Source organism: Mustela erminea, chromosome 4, assembly GCF_009829155.1.
Source record: "Mustela erminea isolate mMusErm1 chromosome 4, mMusErm1.Pri, whole genome shotgun sequence".
In the NCBI taxonomy this organism is placed as follows: domain Eukaryota; kingdom Metazoa; phylum Chordata; class Mammalia; order Carnivora; family Mustelidae; genus Mustela; species Mustela erminea.
In genome coordinates, this window is record NC_045617.1 from 82,911,702 (window position 1) to 82,932,678 (window position 20,977).

A 20,977-nucleotide genomic window follows, 5' to 3' on the forward strand; every position below is an offset into this window, starting at 1 on the left:
AAAGCCAGTGTTCTTTCTAGAGCCTCTCCTTCAAATGCATATTTCTGTAGGGAGGGATGACTCTCTTCTTTTGCTAAGCATTGTTATGTGAAAGACACTTGGAGGTACAGGGATCTGGCCTTCAAGAGCCTGACAGTCTGCTTAGGAAGAAAAGAAATATCTGGAGATTCAGCTAAATGTGTAAGGCAGTGTCTGGCTCTGGAAGGAACCTCAGAGACAATAATGGGAGGAGGGAGAGGAGGGCCTGGGGCTGGGTCCTGAAAAGCACCCTTACTTGGCTGGGGTCTGTTGTCCAGGGAATGGGAGTAAGCAGAGTTAAGAAAAGTCCTTCAGAGTAGACAGCTTTCCTCACCCCCTTTCCCAGAATCTGCCAGAGAATAGCAGATTCCTCCCCACTTCTTTCTTGCAGAGGAAAAATGGAAGGTAGAAGAAAGGCTCACTTTGAAGAACGTTTGGAGAGGGTGTGGTCTTAGGAAGAAATGAAAGATGGGGAAAAAGAAATTGCAGCAACTGAGGTGGTTTTGCCTAGGAAAGAGAAAAAGTGTGAGAACGGAGGGTGGGATGAGGAGCCAACTTCAAAATCTCTCTTCATGGGGAATTCAGAAGTTTGTTGCTTGTCCTCACACTTACTTGGAAAACATCTGGCGTGCCCTGCCCTTGAGGGACAGTTGGTTTTTTCTGAAGGAGAGGGTTTAGGTTTATTCTCTTGACACCAAACATTGGAACCCAAGGAGGAAAGTCTGAGAGAAGCGTTTCTACTCAATACAAAGAAATGGCTTTAAAAGGAGCTGCCGGGAGCAGTCTCAGGAGGTGGTGAATCTGCTCCGAAAGTTTTCCAGCAGAGACGACAAGCCTCCTGGGCCCTGCTCGCAGGGGACTCGGCCCCCAGGGTCGTGGCCAGGGTCTCAGGCCGGGGGCGGGGACCGGGAGCGAGTGTGTACGTGCGAGAGGCTCCAGCTGCACGGCCCGGGCTCCCCTGGGAGCGCCGCGGGGTGGGGCGGGCGGAGGAGCAGCAGCAGAACTCCGCCGGGGAGCTGGGAGCGCCGAAATGGGGCGCAGCATGCTCGCGGCTCTCGGGGGCCTCCGGGGCCTCCGCCTAGGGCGCGTCTTCCGCCGGCCTCCGGGAGCGCACGGAGAAGCAGCGACGCGGCCCATAGCGCCCCTGCGGCCTCGGGGTCTGCCCCGCTACTGCAGCGGCCGGGCCGCCAGCGGCTCTGAGCCCCAGGGTCAAGGTGAGCCCGGGCTGGGAACGACCTGGAAAGGAGAGGGTGCGGAGCAGCGGGCGAGGAGCCGCGCCTGGGGTGAGGGAGGAAGGAGGTGGTGTGAGTGCGCTCTGAGCCACTGTGCCATCGGTCAGTCGGTTCCTCCGGCCACCCCTGTCGCCTTCGCAGCAGGAAAGGTCCACCGGGTCCCCGCCGAGTACAAGCCTTCGCAATTCGATAAGAAAATCCTGGTGTGGACCGGGCGTTTCAAAGCGATGGAGGACATCCCGCCTCGGATCCCGTAAGTGTGGCCTGTGCGGCGGCCAGTTTTCGTGCGCATGAAGGGGTGCGGGCTCCATGCACCTCCCGACCTCGGCGCGCCCCGGAAAGAAGGCAGCCGCGGTGCTTCACAACACCCACCACCTTGAGGAATACCCCTCCCCAGCCTCCCCCTAGTGCGGTTAAATGTCAAATGCCTTGAGTGAACAGTGGGCACTTAAGCTTACAAGGAGATTGTTGAAGTTGGATGAAAACCCAGTTCAGTGGGCACTTGCACCATCGCCCAGATACCCGCCCCAGGGAGCTCAGAGCTTCAAGGCAGCGGAGCGCTTGGGTCACAACAGACGGCAAGGTCCGCGCGTGCACCCCGGGTGGTTGCAGGGTCCCCAGAGAGGGAGAGGGGCTCTGCCCGGGGAGCAGCTCCCTGCTCCACCTAGCAGCTCCCTGCTCCACCTAACGAAAGCTCGTGGCTTCTGGGAGGACTAAAGAGCCTCTGGGAGGAAGCCGCATCCAGGAGACCTCCTGTTCTGGGGCGGGAGAAGCCTGATGCTCCTGGTTCTGCAGCCCACGGAGCGCCGGGTTCCCTCGGGCTGGGACCCTCGGAGCGTCAGCATCGCTGGTCTCTTCACTATTCCAAAACCAAGATAGAGAGTCGCTTAAATGATAAAACGCAAGCTGACAATTTCACCCCAAAGGTAAATTTAACCTGTAGAAATCCTCTTTCTACAATTTCAGTTTATGCAAGCCCAAATTCTCAGCATTTGTTACAAGGGAGTGGATTTAAAAAAGGGAATGAAGGAAACTAAGCATAAAACCAATCTACTACTTTTTTAAGCTGATCTAAAAAAATTTAAAAAAAAAAGAGGAGACTAGAACTATAATATCAGATACGGATTAGAGATGTCCTGTATATAATTTTTATACGATGTAATAATAATCCATGCCTAGTGGAATGAATAATGGAAACTAGGCCTGCAGCTTGTTCTGCACATATTACCTACACGTTTTAAAATCAAAATTTAAATGTACATTTTTTTACATTGAAGTATAGTTGACACAAAATATTATATTAGTTTTAGGTGTACTTGTCAACACTTTTGTTACTTTGTAATTTACTAGTTACCAAAAGCATATTTTTAAAAAATGAGGAAAGAAACACGTGCTGGGAAATGTTGGCTCAATAGTGAATTCTCAAACCATTTTATCCCTTTTTTGGATCAAATTATTTAATTAGGAATGGACATGGAATTTGAAATAACACAGAATTTGGAATCTATATTCAGCATTTATTCAACCCCAGTGACTTTTTTAAATATTACAAGACAAATATTGTTTTCCTTGAGATCTGTAGATTCTGAACTACAGACTCAGCCCAAAGCAGAAATCATCCTCAGAAAAGCTAAAATACCATCCTTAATTTTTTGGAATTTTGAGTTTCTCAGTGCTATAACAGAATAATCAATACTTCAGTAATAAATAAAAATTAACTAAATAAAAATAAATGTAAAAAAGAATGTAAAGAACCTGCAGTATTGTAAATTAATACTTGTCAGGAGGCAGTAGGTCTAGTATTGCGTGTGAAGGGACCCATTTTATAGAATAATTTAATTTCCCCAGGATCACAGTCAAAAGAAGTGTTCTAAACAGAGGAGTCAGGGGTGCCTGGGTGGCTCAGTGGATTAAAGCCTCTGCCTTCGGCTTGGGTCATGATCCCAGGGTCCTGGGATCGAGCCCTGCATCGGGCTCTCTGCTCAGCGGGGAGCCTGCTTCCTCCTCTCTTTCTGCCTGCCTCTCTGCCTGCCTCTCTGCCTACTTGTGACCTCTGTCTGTCAAATAAATAAATAAAATATTTTTAAAAAATTAAAAAAAAATAAAATAAACAGAGGAATCTAACTTCAAATAAAATGTCTAAAAAAAGAATTGTAGTTTGGTGTTGGAAACATTAAAGTATTTGAATATTTTTCATTTTGCTCTTTCCTATAATTTTTTAAAGCATTGCTGTTGAGGGATACACCTCCCAAGCTAAGTTTTAGGCTTACAATGTGAACAGCTTTCACTTTGTATACTCTTAATTGTCATGTAATTAGCAAGTGAGCTATAATTTTTGTATTATACACTAATGATACTTAATCATAACTGTGCTTTTTCATGTTTTTTTTCAGTGCACACCTAATTTGGTATAGCAGATCAAAGCCAGATGGATGGGTAAAAAAGATCATATCTTCTGGGCTCCATCTGGAACAAAAGTCAGCAACAAATATAATCTAATAATGTCTTCATATTCACCTGTTTGCAACTAACATCTTAAAATTCACATTGGCTGTCTCAAATCTAAGGAAAACAGGCTAGATATTGGTTTGCCATGCTCTTTATACTGGTGGAAAAGTTAAAGAAAAGGTTTTTCATTTTTAAGAGAAATTGCAACTTGTCTTTTTGACAAGTAATAGAAGGAAGTAACTCCAAATAATAGAAGTAATAGAAGAATGTAACTACATTCTATTTAAACTTGGCATTAGATAAGAAAGAATACTGTTGCATACATTCTCAAGAATCATTCTTTAATCATGTGTATCTATAAACTGTACTATTACAGTATTAATTACAGTATTAACTGTATTATTACAAATTGTTAAAGTTTATTTCAGTATAAAAAGCCCATAGACACAATTAAGTTTGTGACTCTGCTTTGTTAAGTAACATTGCTAAAATCTTAAACAACTTGCCTGTAACTTTATATTAATAAATAAGTCTCCCCAGTATTCGATCAAGTATAGAAAATTTCAGAATAATAAGAAAACGAAGGTGACTTTGTCTTTTTCTTCAACAAATCATTGTAATTTTGATCACTTATTTTGAAAACTTCATGCAAAAGCCACAATGGAAACACCTTTTCTCTAATAGAGGAGAATATACCCACAAGGTATAACGGTCTCTTTAATCAGGAGAGGATGGGAGAAGGCAAGAAGGGATTGGGAGCCCAGTGAGAAAACAAAATGAGGGGAAAATATTTTTAAAAAACAACCTGATTAAAACCAAGAAGGAGAGGTGCCTGGGTGGCTCAGTGGGTTAAAGGCCCAACTCTTGCTTTCAGAGCAGGTCATGATCTCAGGGCCGTGAGATGGAGTCCCACCTCAGGCTTCAGGCTCAGCTCAGAGTCCCCTTGAGATTCTCTCTTCCTCTCCCTCTGGCCCTCCCTTTTGCCCCCACGCTCTCTTGCTCTCTCTCTCTCTCAAAATAAATAAATAAAATCTTAAAAAAAAAAACTAAAGATGAAGCCCACTTAATAGCAAAGGGACCAAATGAACACAAGTCATAGACATATATAGACTTAAATTCTTAACCTTTACCCTGACCTGTGACCAAAAAAAAGAAAAAAAAAAAAAAGGAGAATCAGGCCATCATTTCAAGAAGTTATATTTTATATTTTGAAAAGTTAGAAACTAAATATACTACACTGTGGTTTCATGGTGACTAACATTAATGAAGATGTAATTATACCTGTTATTTTGAAATTGGGAACATAATGGGCTCGGCTTTGGACGTCTTCCACATCTGCAGTTGGCATTCAGGGATTGTCTGTCATGCCAGGGAGAGAAAAGCAGATTGCTGCAATATAATTAACAGAATACACATCTTGGTTTAGGCCAGAAATGATAGATGCTGCAAGAAACAAGGCTCGAGTGAAAGCTTGTTACATAATGATTGGACTCACCATTATCGCCTGTTTTGCAGTGATCGTCTCAGCCAAAAGGGTGAGTATCTCTTTAAAATACAGCTGGACTGGTGAATTTTAAGAAATACTGTGAGCTTTATTCTTAATTTGAAGATTATTGTTCTGTTTTACATATAAGCACAATTTCATCGTAGACTTCTTGAGCCATCCATAAATATCTCTCCTCCTGGAAACAATTTCTGTCATGAAAATTTCAGCCTGCAAATGCAAACTACATGGTTAGAGAGGAGGAATAAAAGTTTGTTTCCGTTTATAAGGTAAAAACAGTTCATAGCCTGGTTAAATAGGACAGTTCATAGCCTGGTTAAAATCTGTGCAAGAAGAAGTTTGCTGTGTGAAAGTTACCCAGACTTGGTAATTCCCTGAAGTCATGAACTCAATCATAACTATCGCACGAATCATGAAATCCTCAGAAATGGCAAATATTGGACATGCTCAAGGCCAACTTGTCTGTATCCTGCATGTGAGCCCTTGCCTTGTCATCTCCAGTATGTGGTTTCTAGAGAGAAATTAAGAGCTGATTACTCGAATTGTGTTTCTTGCGTCCCCAAATCCTTTCATCTGCCGATCACTTTTTACCATGAAGAGCAGCCCACAAATATTGGGGGACATCTAACACACCCCTATGAGTCTTCTCTTCTCCCGTCTTAATTTCCCTATCCCGTACAACTTTCCTCTCCTCCGAACACACTGCCCTTTATCAGTGTCTCCCTTCGCAGTGGCATTTGCAACTGAACCCATTAGAGCGCAACTAACTTCCCTGTTTGTGAACTGTATTCTAGTAACACAACCAGAGTTGAAGGCAAGTTTTGGCAGCCGCATCACACAGAAGAATTTGCTGGGATCTGCACATCTTCCCTCTCTGGGCATGTGTAGCCAATTACCATTCTCCTTTATCCTGTGATTCTGCCCTGGGTTACTTTTCAGGTTTTTGAGAGTATTTGAGCCCAGAAATTCACATAGGAACTGAGTCTGTAAGTTTACTGATGTCACGTACATAACCCATTCATGGGTCTGTATCAGAGAATGTGCACTTTGAAAGGATTCTCATCAAAGGGGAAATTTATCAAATATTTCTTAAATGTTCAAACATAGGAATAAAGAAATTTGGTGACCTCTTATTTATAACCTACTGTAGATAAAATGACTGTCCACCAAGGTCATGATTCTCTAGCTCCTGAATGACAGAATGGAGTCTGATACTGTCTGGACCCTCCTTGTTTTTATAACATCTTCTCTTTGTTCATTATGCTCCATCTACTCTAGGTCTTTTCTATTTTTTAATACACTAAACCCTTTCTCCTCACTAGGCTTTCCTTCCTTCCTCTGGACTTTCCATAGCTGGCTTATTCTCACTCCAGGCAGAGATCTTTCATGACCACCTGCTTTAACATGGCTTTGCCCAGGTGCTCACGATTTTATCATCTTCCAGCTACTCATGAGTAAGCCATGATACATCAGCAATCCTGTTGACTCCATTTTAAAATATACGTACGGTTGGACCACTCCTCACCATCTCTCTTGATATCACCCTGGTCTGAGATAACCAACATCTGTTGCCAAACTGATTCCAATATCTTCTAAAGAGTCTCATAATTGTCCCTCTTTTCTCTCTCCAATTCTTTTGTTTTAAATAATTAATGCATATACTTTAACTGAGATTGTCATAGATGGAGGTGGAGAAAAGTTTAGCAATCAGAGATGTATTGGGGGGTGTAGAAAGGATAGAACTTCGTGGTACATTTGATGTGGGAGGAGGAAAGTAAATGGAAGGAAGAAACCAAAAAGCCTGGGTTTTTTACTTCAGCAACAAGGTTGATGGTGCCACCATTTGTGGAGATGTGTAATGCTGGGGAGAGAAATGATAGGCACAACAGGCAAAATACACCAAGTCCTGTACTGGGAATATAGTAAGTGTGAGGGACGGATTAGGCATTCATCCATATCTTTTTTTTTTTCTGCTAAGGACTTCATATACTCTTCAGTCTGAGGACCTATATATAGATTTCCTCACTTCTGAAAAAGTCCAAGCTGTCATAACTTCAGATATGGCCCCTTCACCCAGTCTCTCTATTCTTTCCACCTGTTATGTATGTATGTTGGAACTTCTAAATTCTACTCTCCATGTCTCTTAACTTTTTGTTGTTGTTGTATCTGTTTCTCTGCACTGCCCTTAGATTATTCCCACAGATCTGTTTTCTAGCTAGAGTTTTTATGTCTTAATTATGATGCTGATCATCTTTTCTTTTCAGAAGCGATTTTTCCCCCCAGAAAATTTCTAGTTTCTTTGCCAGTTCCTTGGGCTGGTAAGAGTAATTTTAGTCATTTCAATGGAGTACCTGATACTTCCAACTCCAGATCCAAACTCTGCTCTCACCTTTTGGGGCAGAGATTAAACTCCCAGCTCCCAGCTGCTAAAAACCTGTATTTTTCCCTATTGCCCCCTGCCTGAAATCATCCCTTCTCTTCCTGGCTTCAATCCTTCTTATTCCTTACCATTTCATGCCTTTTGAGTTCTTTCCATTTCTGATACCTGAAGATTTCCCTTTCTTGATTTTTAGCATAACTATTTGAAAATATTTTTGTTATTTTTTTATCCAAAAAATATGTCTTTGTGTGCCGAGAGATCCAGGGCAGATTTCCGATGTCAGTTGTCCTGTTGACTACAAGTCTTGCAACTTACATAGCTACTTAGTTCTATACCAAAGGATCATTTTTCTTGGATACTGTTTGTGACAGATGTATTAAGTTACTTTTCTCCTTTTCACAGAGGATCTCGTATGTGTCTGAAATACAAATTCTTTCCAGAGAGTTACAATGCTTTGCTTCATTTTTTGTTTTTTGTTCGTTATTCTTATTTTTCAGGCAGCAGAGCGACATGAATCCTTAACAAGTTGGAACCTGGCGAAGAAAGCTAAGTGGCGTGAAGAAGCTGCACTGGCCGCACAGGCTAAGGCTAAATGAAATTCCGAGAGACACGGTGTTAATCAGAGGATCATTACTATTACCAAAACAATAAAAGATAGGTAAAACAGAATATTTAATGAAATAACTGCCATGGTTTTAAAGAGAAGCAAAAAGTCTTTTTATTTTCATTTTCAGTAAAATTTTACTGAAGTGGAACTGTATTCAGAAAAGTGCACAGAGTGTGTATAGCTTGATACCTATTTACATAGTGAACACACCTGCAAAACCACCTCCCAGGTCAAGATGCAGAACACCAGTAACATCTCAGAAACCTCTCCTCTACCCTCTGTCAGTCATTACCATCCAAAGGTAACCACTGTTGTGAGTTTTATCACCATAGATGAGTTTTGCCTGTTTTTGAAATTTATATTAATAGAATTACACAATATGCACTTGTGAGGGTGAATTCTTAGACTCAACATTATGTTGTGAGATCCTTACACAAATTTTGTGTAGCATGAGTTTATTCATCTTTATTTTGTTAAAGTATTCCATTGTGAATATGCAACAGTTTATCTGGATATTTGGTCCAGTTTGGGGCCGATACAGATAATGCTAAAATGAGCACTCTGTGTATGTCATTCACTAAGTGTTCTTCAAAATCTAAATTTTCAACCAAATTTCCACTGTATTTGGGTAGGACTCTTGCACTGACTGAAAGGAATGTAAAACTATCAACTTTAGGCTTTTTTAAGGTAAATATATATGCTAAGATTTCTAGGGTAATGAGAAAATATGAACCCTCAAACAAGTAGAGATTTTTAAAAAATAGACAACTGACTTTAGTCAAAAGGCAGAAAATGGGGAAGGGAAAGAAAAAGAGAGAATAGAAAAGAGAGAAACAGGACAAAATAACATGGTTAAAATGAATCCAGATTTATTGGTATTCCAAATAAATGAGACAAACTGGTAAGTGAAAACAAAGATACTTGGAATGTATTAAAAACAGTAATATACTGTATAGAAAGGACACTACCAAAACTATAAGAATAGTGTATAGACCATTACAAGAGCACAGATTCATGGAATGTAAAAATGGGGATTTTGTCAATGGAGAAATGAAAAAACCAAATGGACACCGATCTTCAATACATTAACTTTCCTAAAGCTTATTGATTCATCAGTGGAGAATGAAACCAAACATCAACCAGTTATTTTATCTTTTATGACAGAATTGCCTTATGGCCAGTTAGGTCGTAAAAAGATTTGAAGGGAAAATGCTTAAAGCAAAGATGTTTACAGAAAAACTACCTAGAACAGAGATTGGGAGCAGGACTTCTGTTGTTAGTCCTCTTTTGTTTTAGTTACTTCATCTTATTAATCAATCTGTTCCCTGTTACCTAAGTTTTTTTTAACATTAGTAAATCCTAGACCAAAGGTTTTGTACTCTTTCCTTCTGTATACTTACTGCTTTTTTGGGTGGTGGCCATTCTCTAGTGCCCTGGTACAGAAGATTTCACCATGAAAAGCTATGATTGAACCTTCAATCTGATCTCATTTTCATCTTGGCATAATAAGGCTGCTGTGTCTTCAGCTTTCAGCAGCAAAATCCATTGTTCCCACCATAAGAACTAAAAAAAATATTCTCAATTAGGTTTCAACTTGTTTGTTTTATTTTAATTCATGCATCATATAAGCTGCAAATAAAATTTGTAATAACTATTCTGGTTTTTTAATGCATAAATATACAAATTCTCATTCAAACTTGAAAAATGTTATACTAATTCTAAATTTGTATGCACAAAATAATGTAGCATCTAAATACATTAAAAAATGGTCCAAACTACAAGAAAAAAATGGACAAGCCTACCATTAACTTGGGAAATTAACATATCTCTCTTAGAAACTGACAAATTCCACTGACTAGTAAATATATAAAAGATGTGAATCAATTAATAATACACATTCTTTTTTAGCACTCATGGAACATTCACTAAAACAGCATATGGTAAACCATAAAGCATCAACTTTTTTGAACTACATGCAATATCACAACTTAGAAATTAACGGCATAGTGTTTTTTATTCACTTATTTATTGTCATAAAGTTTTTAAAAGCTTGAAGATTCAAAACATTTCTAAATGACTCGTAGACCAAAGAGTAAATCATAATGGAATTTAAAAATGCTTAGAACCGAATATTAAGAAAAAGCTATATATCAGAACTTGTGGATTTGGTAAAGTGATAGTGAAGTGGTAATTCAAAGTAGATTGTTAGCCTCAATATGCCTTTTTTTAGAAAAGAAAGGTTTATAACAAATGTACTAAACATCTCTAAGAAATTAGAAAAAGAAATATAGAATAAATCCAAAGGAAATAAAGGATGGGAAATTACAAAATTAAGAGAAGAAACTAATGAAGTAAATAAAAACATAGAATATAGAGAGTTGATATAACAATTTGGCAAAGTCCTCAGGACAAAAGATAAAAAGTATAAAAAAAAAACAGTTTAGAAATGATGAAAGGGATGAAAGCCACAGTACAACAGAGATTTTAAAAAGAACATTATGAATTGGTATGCCATCTTCTGCTCTGGCCAAAATGGAGTAATAGGGGTAAGATATACTCTCTTGCCTGAGACAACTAAAAAAATAGACAAAAACATGAAACAACAATTTCCAGACATTGGGCATCTGGCAATGAAGAGCAGTGATCTGTGAAATAGAGAAAATATGTTAGTCAGGCCCAGTAATTGTTCTACTTTACTGCCTAAAGAGTTTCAAGACTGCATGGCATAGATAGAAAACCCGGGTGGGACCTGAAAGTTTCTCAGAGTTGAGGAGAAGAGTCAGGAAAGATAAAACAATTAGGTATCACAGGCTAGGGAACCAAAGTGAGGGAGCTGTACAGGGAGCTCTAGAGATCTACAGCTGAGTACTGATGACCGTAAGTGATCACTACCCATGGTCATGTAAAGAACCACCTGGGAGTACAAGGAGAAACAATTTTTAGAGCTCACACGTGGCCAAGAATAGTTTGAGTTCCACCTGTCAAATTAGAAACTCTCTTATTTGACAGAGAAGAGGAGCTCTTAGAATGTCTTGCCTCAGTAGTAAAATAAAGGCTGTTCTGTGCCTGCCTTACAAAGTTTAAGAGTAAAACAAACAAACAAACAAACAACAATTAAAAAAAACAAAGACAAAACAAAACCCGCCCAAAAAAGCAAGACTGCAAGACAGTAAAGGATCAAATCGTCTTTGAGTAACTTTGTTGTGTCCCATAACAAAGCTTAAGAATAAATGTAGGAAACATTCACAATGCCCTGTATCTAATAAAACATTATCAGACTTGAAAAGATACATGCAAAATGGAACAAATCAAATGAAGAAAAAGGATAAAAAGAAACAGACCAGATGATAGAATTAGCAGATAAGGATGGCTTAACAGCTATAATCATACTTGCTGTGTTCAACGGGGTACAGGAAAGCTTGAGTATAAGAAGAAACATGGGAGATATGAAACAGACCCAGGTAGAACTGCTAAAGATAAAGTATATAAAATCTGGCAAGAAAAATACACTAATGGAATTAAGAGTGAATTAGACACAACAGAAGACAAAATTATTGAATTTAAAGACTCAATTACCTCTCCCCCCAAGCCAGTTCCCCTCCAGCAATCCTCAGTTTGTTTCTTACAGTTAGGAGTCTCCTGCAGTTTGCCTCTCTCTGTTTTTTATCTTTTTTTTCCTTCCCTTCCTTTATGCTCAACTGTTTTGTTTCTTAAATTCTACACTTGAGTGAAATCATATGGTATTTGTCTTTCTCTGACTTATTTTGCTTAGCATAATACCCTCTAGTTCTATCCACATCCTTGCAAATGGCAAGATTCTAATTTTTTTTTATGATAGGTGAGTAGTATTCATATATATATATATATATATATATATATATATATATATATATACACACACACACACACACACACACACACACACACACACATATCACATTTTCTTTATCCATTCTTCTGTCGATGGACATCTGGGCTCTTTCCATAGTTGGGCTACTGTGGACATTGCTGCTATAAACATTGGGGTGCATGTGCCCCTTCGAATCACTATTTTTGTATCCTTTGGATAAATACCTACTAGTGCAACAGCTGAGTGATAGGGTATTTCTGTTTTTAACTTTTTGAGGAAACTCCGTACTGTTTTCCAGAGCAGCTGCACCAGTTTGCATTCCCACCAACAGTGTAAAAGGGTTCCCCTTTCTCCACATCCTTGCCAACATCTGTTGTTTCCGGACTTGTTAATTTTAGTCATTCAGGAGGGCACTTGACATAATGAGCACTGGGTGTTAATATGCAACTGATGAATCACTAAATTCTACCCCTGAAATGATACACTGTATGTTAACTAAACTGAATTTCAATTAAAAAAATAAAGTCAAAGCACTGAAAGCTATCCAAACACATAAAGAAAAAGAAATGAACAAAGCATCAATAAGCTGTATGACTATTTTGAGCAGCCTAGTAAAAGTGAAATTGGAATGGAAAAAATATTTGAAGAAATAATGGTTGGAAGGTTTCCAAAATTGATGAAAACTATAAACTCATGGAACCAAGAAGCTCAGCTACCTGCAAGAACAAGAAACATTGAAAAAAGGCAAATGAGGACACGTCATTAACCAAATTGCTTAAAATCAGTGACGAAGAAAAAAATCTAAAAGTAGCAGGAGAAAAAGTTAGTATTACTTACAAAAGGACAAAGTAATAATGATAGAAAAATTGTTGTCAGAAAAAGACAAGTCAGAAGACAGTGGAGCAATATCTTAAAAGAACAAAGTACATCTAGAATTCTATACCCAATAAAAATCTCTCTCAAGGGGGCTGGGGTGGCCTCAGTTGTTCTCAGTTGGTTACGCATATCCGCTCTTGATTTCAGCTCAGGTCATGGGCTGTGGAACCTACTTAAGATTTTCTCCCTCCCTCTCCCTCTCCTTCTCCCTCTGTATACCCTCTCTCTCCCTCTCTTAAAAAAAAAAAACAAAAAACTTTCAAAAACATAGGTGAAGACTTTTTCAGGCATACAAAAGCTGATGGAATTCATGTAGAAGGAAAATGATACCAGATAGAAATCTACATGTATACAAAGAATTGAAGAGCACTAGAAATGGTAATTATGAAGGCATATATTAAAAACTTTATAATTTTAAGCCACTTTAAAAAAAATAATGGACCATAGCAAAAATTTATGACTAAACCATGAATGTATTATGGGGTTTATAGCCTATAGAGGAGTGAAATGCATGAAAACAATAGGACAGAGGCTGAGAAGGAGAAAATGGAAGTAAGCTGTATTTAAGCAGGTTATACCAGTATTGTCAAATAGATAAATAAAGCCACATATGAAATTTATAATTTTCTAATAACCTTGTTAAAAAAGCAAAAATAATAATTTTCTAATAACCTTGTTAAAAAAGCAAAAATAATCAGTAAAATTAACTTTAATGGAACTTAATCTAATATGGCCAAAATAGTATTTTAGCAAGTAATCATAATATAAACAATATATTTTACATTCTTTTTTGCTTTTTAAATTTTTAGATCCAATGTAGATTTTACATCTCAAAAACTGAATTTTGATCAGAAACACTTGGTCTATATTTGACTTCATAAAATGTACAGTAAAAAATTTTCCCATATCCAAGTTGTTCCAAATATACTTATGTTTTCTAATAACCAAGTAAAGTTATCAGTTTTTATTTTTAACTGGATTAAAGTAAAATAATATTAAAAGTTCAATTTCTCAGTGGTACTAGCCACATTTCAAGTGCTCAAAAGTGCAGTGTTATATGTGATATACTTCTATATTATTTGAGAATAGCCAAAGTTAAAAATGCCTATTTTAAAGCATAAGCAACCAATAAAAAATGAAAAACAAATATAAAAAGTAATAGTTAATAAGTCAAAAAGGGGATGAAATGGAACCTTAAAAAATACTTAGTTAATCCAAAATGAGGTAGAAAAAGCAAAGCATTCCCTCCCATAAAAGGACAAAAAACATGATGGTAGGTCTAAACTAAATCAATAATCATAATTGTTAATGATATATATAAACACTCCAGCTGAAATGCAGATATTATCAGAATAAAAATGCAAGACCTGTATGTTGCCTACAAGAAATCCACTTTATAGAGGAGGAAATTGATTAAAAATAAGAAGATGGAAAAGATATACCACGCTAACATAAAACTAGTAGAAGTGGCTATAATAGATTTTAGAACAAAGAATATTACCAACCATAAAGAGGGTTATTTGGTAAAGGGGATAATTCATGATAACCAATGCGTGGAAGAAACCCAAATGTCCATCAACTAATGAATAGATAAATAAAATGTGTCATAGCCATACAATGGAATATTATTCAGTAATAAAAAGCAATGAAATATTGATATATGGTACAACATGGATAAACATTGAAAACATTATGCTAAATGAAAGAAGCGAGTCTCAAAATAAAATGTTCTACAGTTGATTGTGGTGACAGTTACACATCTGTATGAATACAGAAATCACTGAAACCACTAAATTGTGCACTTTAAGTGGCTAAACTGCATGGTATGTAAGTGAATATCTCAATAAAACTTTTTTTTTTTTTTAAAGAAAGCAGCATATCCTTGATGCCCTGAGCAAGGAAAATTTAATGTAATAAGATTATGTAATGAGGGATTGGCTGCTAGAGATAACGAGAAGTCTGATAAATAACAGGAGGAGCAGATGTGGGGAACAGCCACCATGTCCAAGGAAGGAATGAACTTGGAATAGGGCCCTCTCTCTAAGGTTAAGATTCAGACCTCGTTGCTATGTAACATTCCTGGATGTCAGCTAGGTTCTTTAGATGTCTCTGACTGAAGCTGGCAAACTGAAAACTGTCCGCTGATGCCAACAAAACTCACTGGGAAGTTGTTCTCAGGGGTGCTGGAGGACTCCCTAGAATGTTGCTTGCAAAGTGCTGCTTAATTTCACCAAGAAGTTGCACTTGGGTGCCTGCAAGGTTCCTAGCAAGCCTGCTGGGGTACCCATGAAATGAGCTGGGAAGCCACCTCCTGAGTGCCTATACAACTTGCTAGAAACCAGATTGGGGGGTGGGGGACCACCTAAGTGGCTCAGACAGTTGAATGTCTGCTTTCGGCACAGGTCATGATCCCAGGGTCCTAGGATTGGACTCCCTGCTTGGTGGGGAGACTTCTTCTCCCTCTCCTTCTACTGTTCCCACTGCTTGTTCTTTCTTAATGTCAAATAAATAAATGAAATCAAGAAAGAAAGAACGAAAGAAAGAAAAAGAAGAAAGAAAGAAAGAAAGAAACGAAGGAAGGAAGGAAGGAAGGAGGGAGGGAGGGAAAAGGAAAACCAGATGGGTCAGTGGGTAACTCTCCAGGGAGCTACCCATGAGTGCCACTGAACTTGCTGGGAAGCTGATTGGAGGAGCCAATGAAACTTACCATGAAGATGCCTGCAGAAGTATCACTGCAACTACACTGGAGGTGAACCCAGTAAGTCTTCCGCACAATAGCTGAGCATCACAGGACCAAAAACTAAGGAAAGCACACTTGGAGGAGGTCAAGACACTTCTTCCTTCAGTGTCTCTCCAGTGCCTTCTATTGACAAAGCTTAACAACATGCTACTTGGCAAAGGAGAAATGTGTACAGGGTCCAGTACCAATATCACAAAGTAGGTTGAGGAAGGGTGCATTTGGAGCTTAAATGACACATTGGGTATATCTTAAAATGGGTTCAATGCTAGAAAGTCTATTATTCAAAGTATTAACTGTGTAAAACCATATGCTTATTCATGATGCAGAAAAAACACCAGATAAATTTCAACATCATTCAAGTTAAAACAGAACAAAATAAAAACCTTACTTTAGGAATAAAACTCACTTTTTAAAGCTGACAAAAACTATCTACAAAAAAAAAACAAAACACCATAAACAGTCAATTCTCATTACTCATGGGAGTTATCGTATAAAGTTGCTGCAAACACTGAATTAGCAAGTACTGAATCATTACCCCTAGGGGAGATACAGGGTTAGATTCCTGAGGGCCTCTGGTAACATTTTTGCCAACTACTCAATACATAATATGTTCTATGTGTGTTTCTGTTTAAAGACTGTATATGTGATTCATTGACATTGAACTCACAGCCTACAGAACGTAAATAATGCCTAAACAAAACCTAGGTTACATAACATGTTGAGATATGTAACTGTTTTCAGGGTGCCTCGGTGGCTCAGTGGGTTAAAGCCTTCCCTTTGGCTCAGGTCATGATCCCACGGTCCTGGAATCGAGCCCCACATTGGGCTCTCTGCTCAGGGCGGAGCCTACTTCCTCCTCTCTGCCTGCCTCTCTACCTACTTGTGATCTTCGTCTGTCAAATAAATATATAAAATAAATATATAAAATCTTTAAGAAAAAAAAAGACACATGACTGTTTTCTTGCACTTGGGAACACTACACAGCACTTCAACATTATACTTGGGGGCCTTTTTAAACAGCAAAATCAACCCAAAAAAGTGTAAATAGATCAGGAAAGGATAGTTGTTTATAGTATAAAGGCTGAAATAAGCAAGCAGAGCATTGTTTTGTTCAACCTGGGAACATGTGGGAACATGTGCCTTAGGTGACTCAATTTTTTTTGCCACTCTACACAATGTTCACAAGTAATCTTGACAATGACCTGAAAATTGATTTGGGGGAGTAGGGAAATTTGATGATAAAGAATCTGCAAAAACCAAGAGAAACTACACTGACTACATCATATTTTGTAGAAAAAATCTGGTGTTTTTTCTGCATCATGAATAAGCATATGGTTTTATACTGTTAATACTTTGAATAGACTTTCTAGCATTGAACCCATTTTAAGATATACCCAATGTGTCATTTATCATTTCATTGCTTTTAAGCTCCAAAAAAAAAAGAACAAATTTAAAATGCCTGCTACTATTACAATCAATATTGTACTAGAGATCCTATGTAATACAGTAAGAAAAAGAAACAAGGATTTGAAATGAATGTCATGATTCAGGTAATTGTCTACAAAACCCCCAAATCACCTATAAATTGGAATTTGACAAGGTTGTTAGACATGATTAATATATAAAGTTCAATTACATTTGTATACCCCAGCAGCAAGTTAGAAATTTTGGGGTAACAAAAGATAATTGTTTTACAACAATGAAAAACACAAGGGTCCTACCTTAAACTTTAAAAATGTGAATGATCTTTGGGGTAAATACCCAGTAGTGCAATTGCAGGGTCATAGGGAAGCTCTATTTTTAATTTCTTAAGGAATTTCCACACTGTTCTCCAAAGTAGCTGCACCAACTTGCATTCCCACCAACAGTGTAAAAGGGTTCCCCTTTCTCCACATCCTCTCCAACATACGTTGTTTCCTGTCTTGCTAATTTTGGCCATTCTAACTGGTGTAAGGTGTGTTTTTCTTTTTTAATTTTTTAAAAGGTTTTATTTATTTATTTGACACAGAGAGATCACAAGTAAGCAGAGAGGCAGGCAGAGAGAGAGGGGGAAGCAGGCTCCCCACTAAGCAGAAAGCCCGATGCAGGGCTCGATCCCAGGATCCCGAGATCATGACCTGAGCTGAAGGCAGAGGCTTCAACCCACTGAGCCACCGAGGCGCCGCCCTCTCAATGTGGTTTTAATTTGAATCTCCCTGATGGCTAGTGATGATGAACATTTTTTCATGTGTCTGATAGCCATTTGTAAGTCTTCATTGGAGAAGTGTCTGTTCATATCTTCTGCCCAATTTTTGACATGATTATCTGTTTTGTGTGTGTTGAGTTTGAGAAGTTCATTATAGATCCTGGATATCAACCTTTTGTCTGTACTGTCATTTGCAAATATCTTCTCCCATTCCGTGGGTTGCCTCTTTGGTTTGTCGACTGTCTCCTTTGCTGTGCAGAAGCTTTTGATCTTGATGAAGTTCCAAAATTACCCCAAAGATACAGATGCAGTGAAAAGGGCCATCTGTACCCCAGTGTTTATAGCAGCAATGGCCACTGTCACCAAACTGTGGAAAGAACCAAGATGCCTTTCAACGGACGAATGGATAAGGAAGATGTGGTCCATATACACTATGGAGTATTATGCCTCCAGCAGAAAGGATGAATACCCAACTTTTGTAGCAACATGGATGGGACTGGAAGAGATTATGCTGAGTGAAATAAGTCAAGCAGAGAGAGTCAATTATCATATGGTTTCACTTATTTGTGGAACATAACAACTAATATGGAGGACATAGGGAGATGGAGAGGAGAAGGGAGTTGAGGGAAATTGGAAGGGGAGACGAACTATGAGAGACTATGGACTCTGAAAAACAACCTGAGGGTTTTGAAGGGATGGGGGGTGGGAGGTTGGGGGAGGCAGTGGTGGGTATTATGGAGGGCACGTACCTCATGGAGCACTGTGTGTGGTTCATAAATAATGAATTCTGTTACACTGAAAAGAAATTTTTTTAAAAAATTGAATGATCTTTGTATAGAAAACTACAAAATTTATTTTTTGAAATACAGTAAGGGAACTCTAAGTAAATGGCAAGCTTTAACTTCTTCATGGATAGTAAGAGTATCATTAAGTTGTTAATTTCTCCAAAATTGTCCTCTACATTAATTTCATCCAAAACCCCTATGGGGCTCTTAACAGAATTTGTGAAGTGAATTCTTTATGTGAAAATGCAAAGAGCTATGGCAATCCTGAAGAAAAAACAAGATAGCAGACTTGCCTTATCAGATAATCATGTAGTCACAAAATATAATAGTATACAGCAAAGAAAATGAACCAGACACATGCATCAATGTGAATGAATCTCAAAAAATGTTAACATTCAAGCTAAAAAAAATCACAGAATATGTAAAATATCCCATTTTATATATTTAAAAAACAGGGAAGTGAAACTATTTTAGGGATTCATAAACATGAAATAAAACGACGAGGAAAATCATAGGAATTACAAACACACCCAGAGTGATGGTTACAAAGGACTGATAATTTAAGTTGGGTGGTGAATATATAGGTGTTTGTTATTCAAACTGTCTTCTTACAATCCTCTTTGTGTATGTTTTATAATAAAACAATTTAAAAGATGGAATGCTCAGAAAATAGTGAGTCATGTCAAAACCCTAAATAAAGTGTATTAAATTTTGTCATGCTATTTTAGCTTTTAAAAACATGTTAACCATAACTGAAAAAGAACAGGACAGATCCCTCAAAAGTGATCTGTAAGTTTAAAATACTCAATTTTTAAATAACAGGCATTTATTTGGGGGCATTACACATTAAATTCCCTCAACTGCCTATTGTCTCCAAATTAAAATGGTTGTGCATTAACTACTGAGCATTCCAAGTTATTTCACGGTGTTGCCCCCAATTGACATTTTAGTTCTGGTGGTGCTTTATAGCCAGTGCAATTACTTGAAAGTCCTTTTTCATAACAGAATGGAAAATTGAAATGTTAAAGTGCTATTAATAATGATATGATGTATGTTTCCTAAATAAGCTACTGAAACAAATATAAAAATTATTTAATGTGCTAAAAGGGGGAATCATATGCTCATTGAACTTAGTCAACTCTTTAAATATGAAAGAAAATTAAAGAACTCTTTTTTTAAAAAAAAGATTTTATTTATTTGACAGACAGATCACACGTAGGCAGAGAGGCAGGTAGAGAGATAAAGAGGAGGAAGCAGGCTCCCCACTGAGCAGAGAGCCTGATGGGGGGCTCAATTCCAGGACCCTAGGATCATGACCTGAGCCAAAGTTAGAGGCTTTAACCCACTGAGCCACCCAGGCGCCCCCAAAATTAAAGAACTCTTAATCATAGGAAACAAACAGAGGGCTGCTGGAGGGGAGAGGGTGGAGGGATGGGGTAACTGGGTGGACATTAAGGAGGGCATGTGATGTAATGAGCACTGGGTATTATATAAGACTAATAATCATAGGCCTCTACCTCTGAAACCAATGATACATTATATGTTAACTGAATTTAAATAAAAAATGTTTAAAAGTTTTAAAAAAAGAACATATATAAAATTGAGCAAACGTATCATTAAAGGATGTACTTAGGAATTTCTGGGGAGGGAATGCCACTGCATATTTGTCTATTGTTTTACTTGTACATTGTATTTTCAGGAATTCATTTGTCACTAGAATTGCAGACTGCTTTACTGAAAGGTACCCTAAAAATAACATCCAAATACTTTCATTATTCTGTGATTAATCTGTTTCAAATACTGAAGGAAAGGAAACCAGGCAAAGCAAAAAACAGAGCAGCAGCAGCGAACAAAAATACTAGTCTAAGGAGGCTTAGGCTTGGCTGCAGTGTGGACCATGTATCCCAGAGTTCATTAATAAATCGGACATTCCCTCTGATTTCAGTTCATTGGGTTTAAAACTCTACCTCTTAAATAAATGCATTATGTTGCATTAAAATAACAGAAAATGAAAAAATAATCTCAAAACATGTGCATGTCTGCTAACTGCCAAAGCTTGAAATACAAAGACAAATTTGATGTATAGCACAAGATATAACTTCTAAAATAAAAGCAACACACTGCTTTATCGGATATGCTACAAACAGCAATCTGACTGGTTTTAGAAAGTGAATGGAATTATAATCAATGAGGGCACCTATTTTTGTTCCATTAGGAGTATACCATCCTAAGTGAGAACAAATGAAATAGAGACATTTACATAAATGCAATTATAAAATAGTATTTTATTATTTTTAATATAGTGCTGTAACATTTCATAATATTGCATACTGCTCAAATGTTGGTTTATTT

At 38.0% G+C, this 20,977-nt stretch overlaps 1 protein-coding gene across 1 annotated transcript; it reads left to right on the forward strand.

The window, feature by feature from the left end:
• The first annotated feature begins 826 nt into the window (after nt 1-826).
• Nucleotides 827-11,284, forward strand: FAM162B (family with sequence similarity 162 member B). Its single transcript, XM_032339719.1, has 5 exons — nt 827-1,232; nt 1,392-1,503; nt 3,644-3,727; nt 5,125-5,233; nt 8,080-11,284. The coding sequence occupies exons 1-5, from the start codon at nt 1,049-1,051 to the stop codon at nt 8,176-8,178; spliced, it is 588 nt and encodes a 195-aa protein (XP_032195610.1). The 5' UTR covers nt 827-1,048; the 3' UTR covers nt 8,179-11,284.
• The last annotated feature ends 9,693 nt before the right edge of the window (nt 11,285-20,977 follow it).

What these genes read in the sequence shown, in the direction of transcription:
- FAM162B (XM_032339719.1), top strand. Translation starts at nt 1,049, where the DNA reads ATGGGGCGCAGCATGCTCGCGGCTCTCGGGGGCCTCCGGGGCCTCCGC. An exon ending in GACATCCCGCCTCGGATCCC is followed by an intron (nt 1,504 to 3,643) that starts GTAAGTGTGGCC and finishes GTTTTTTTTCAG; the next exon opens with TGCACACCTAATTTGGTATA. An exon ending in TGATCGTCTCAGCCAAAAGG is followed by an intron (nt 5,234 to 8,079) that starts GTGAGTATCTCT and finishes CTTATTTTTCAG; the next exon opens with GCAGCAGAGCGACATGAATC.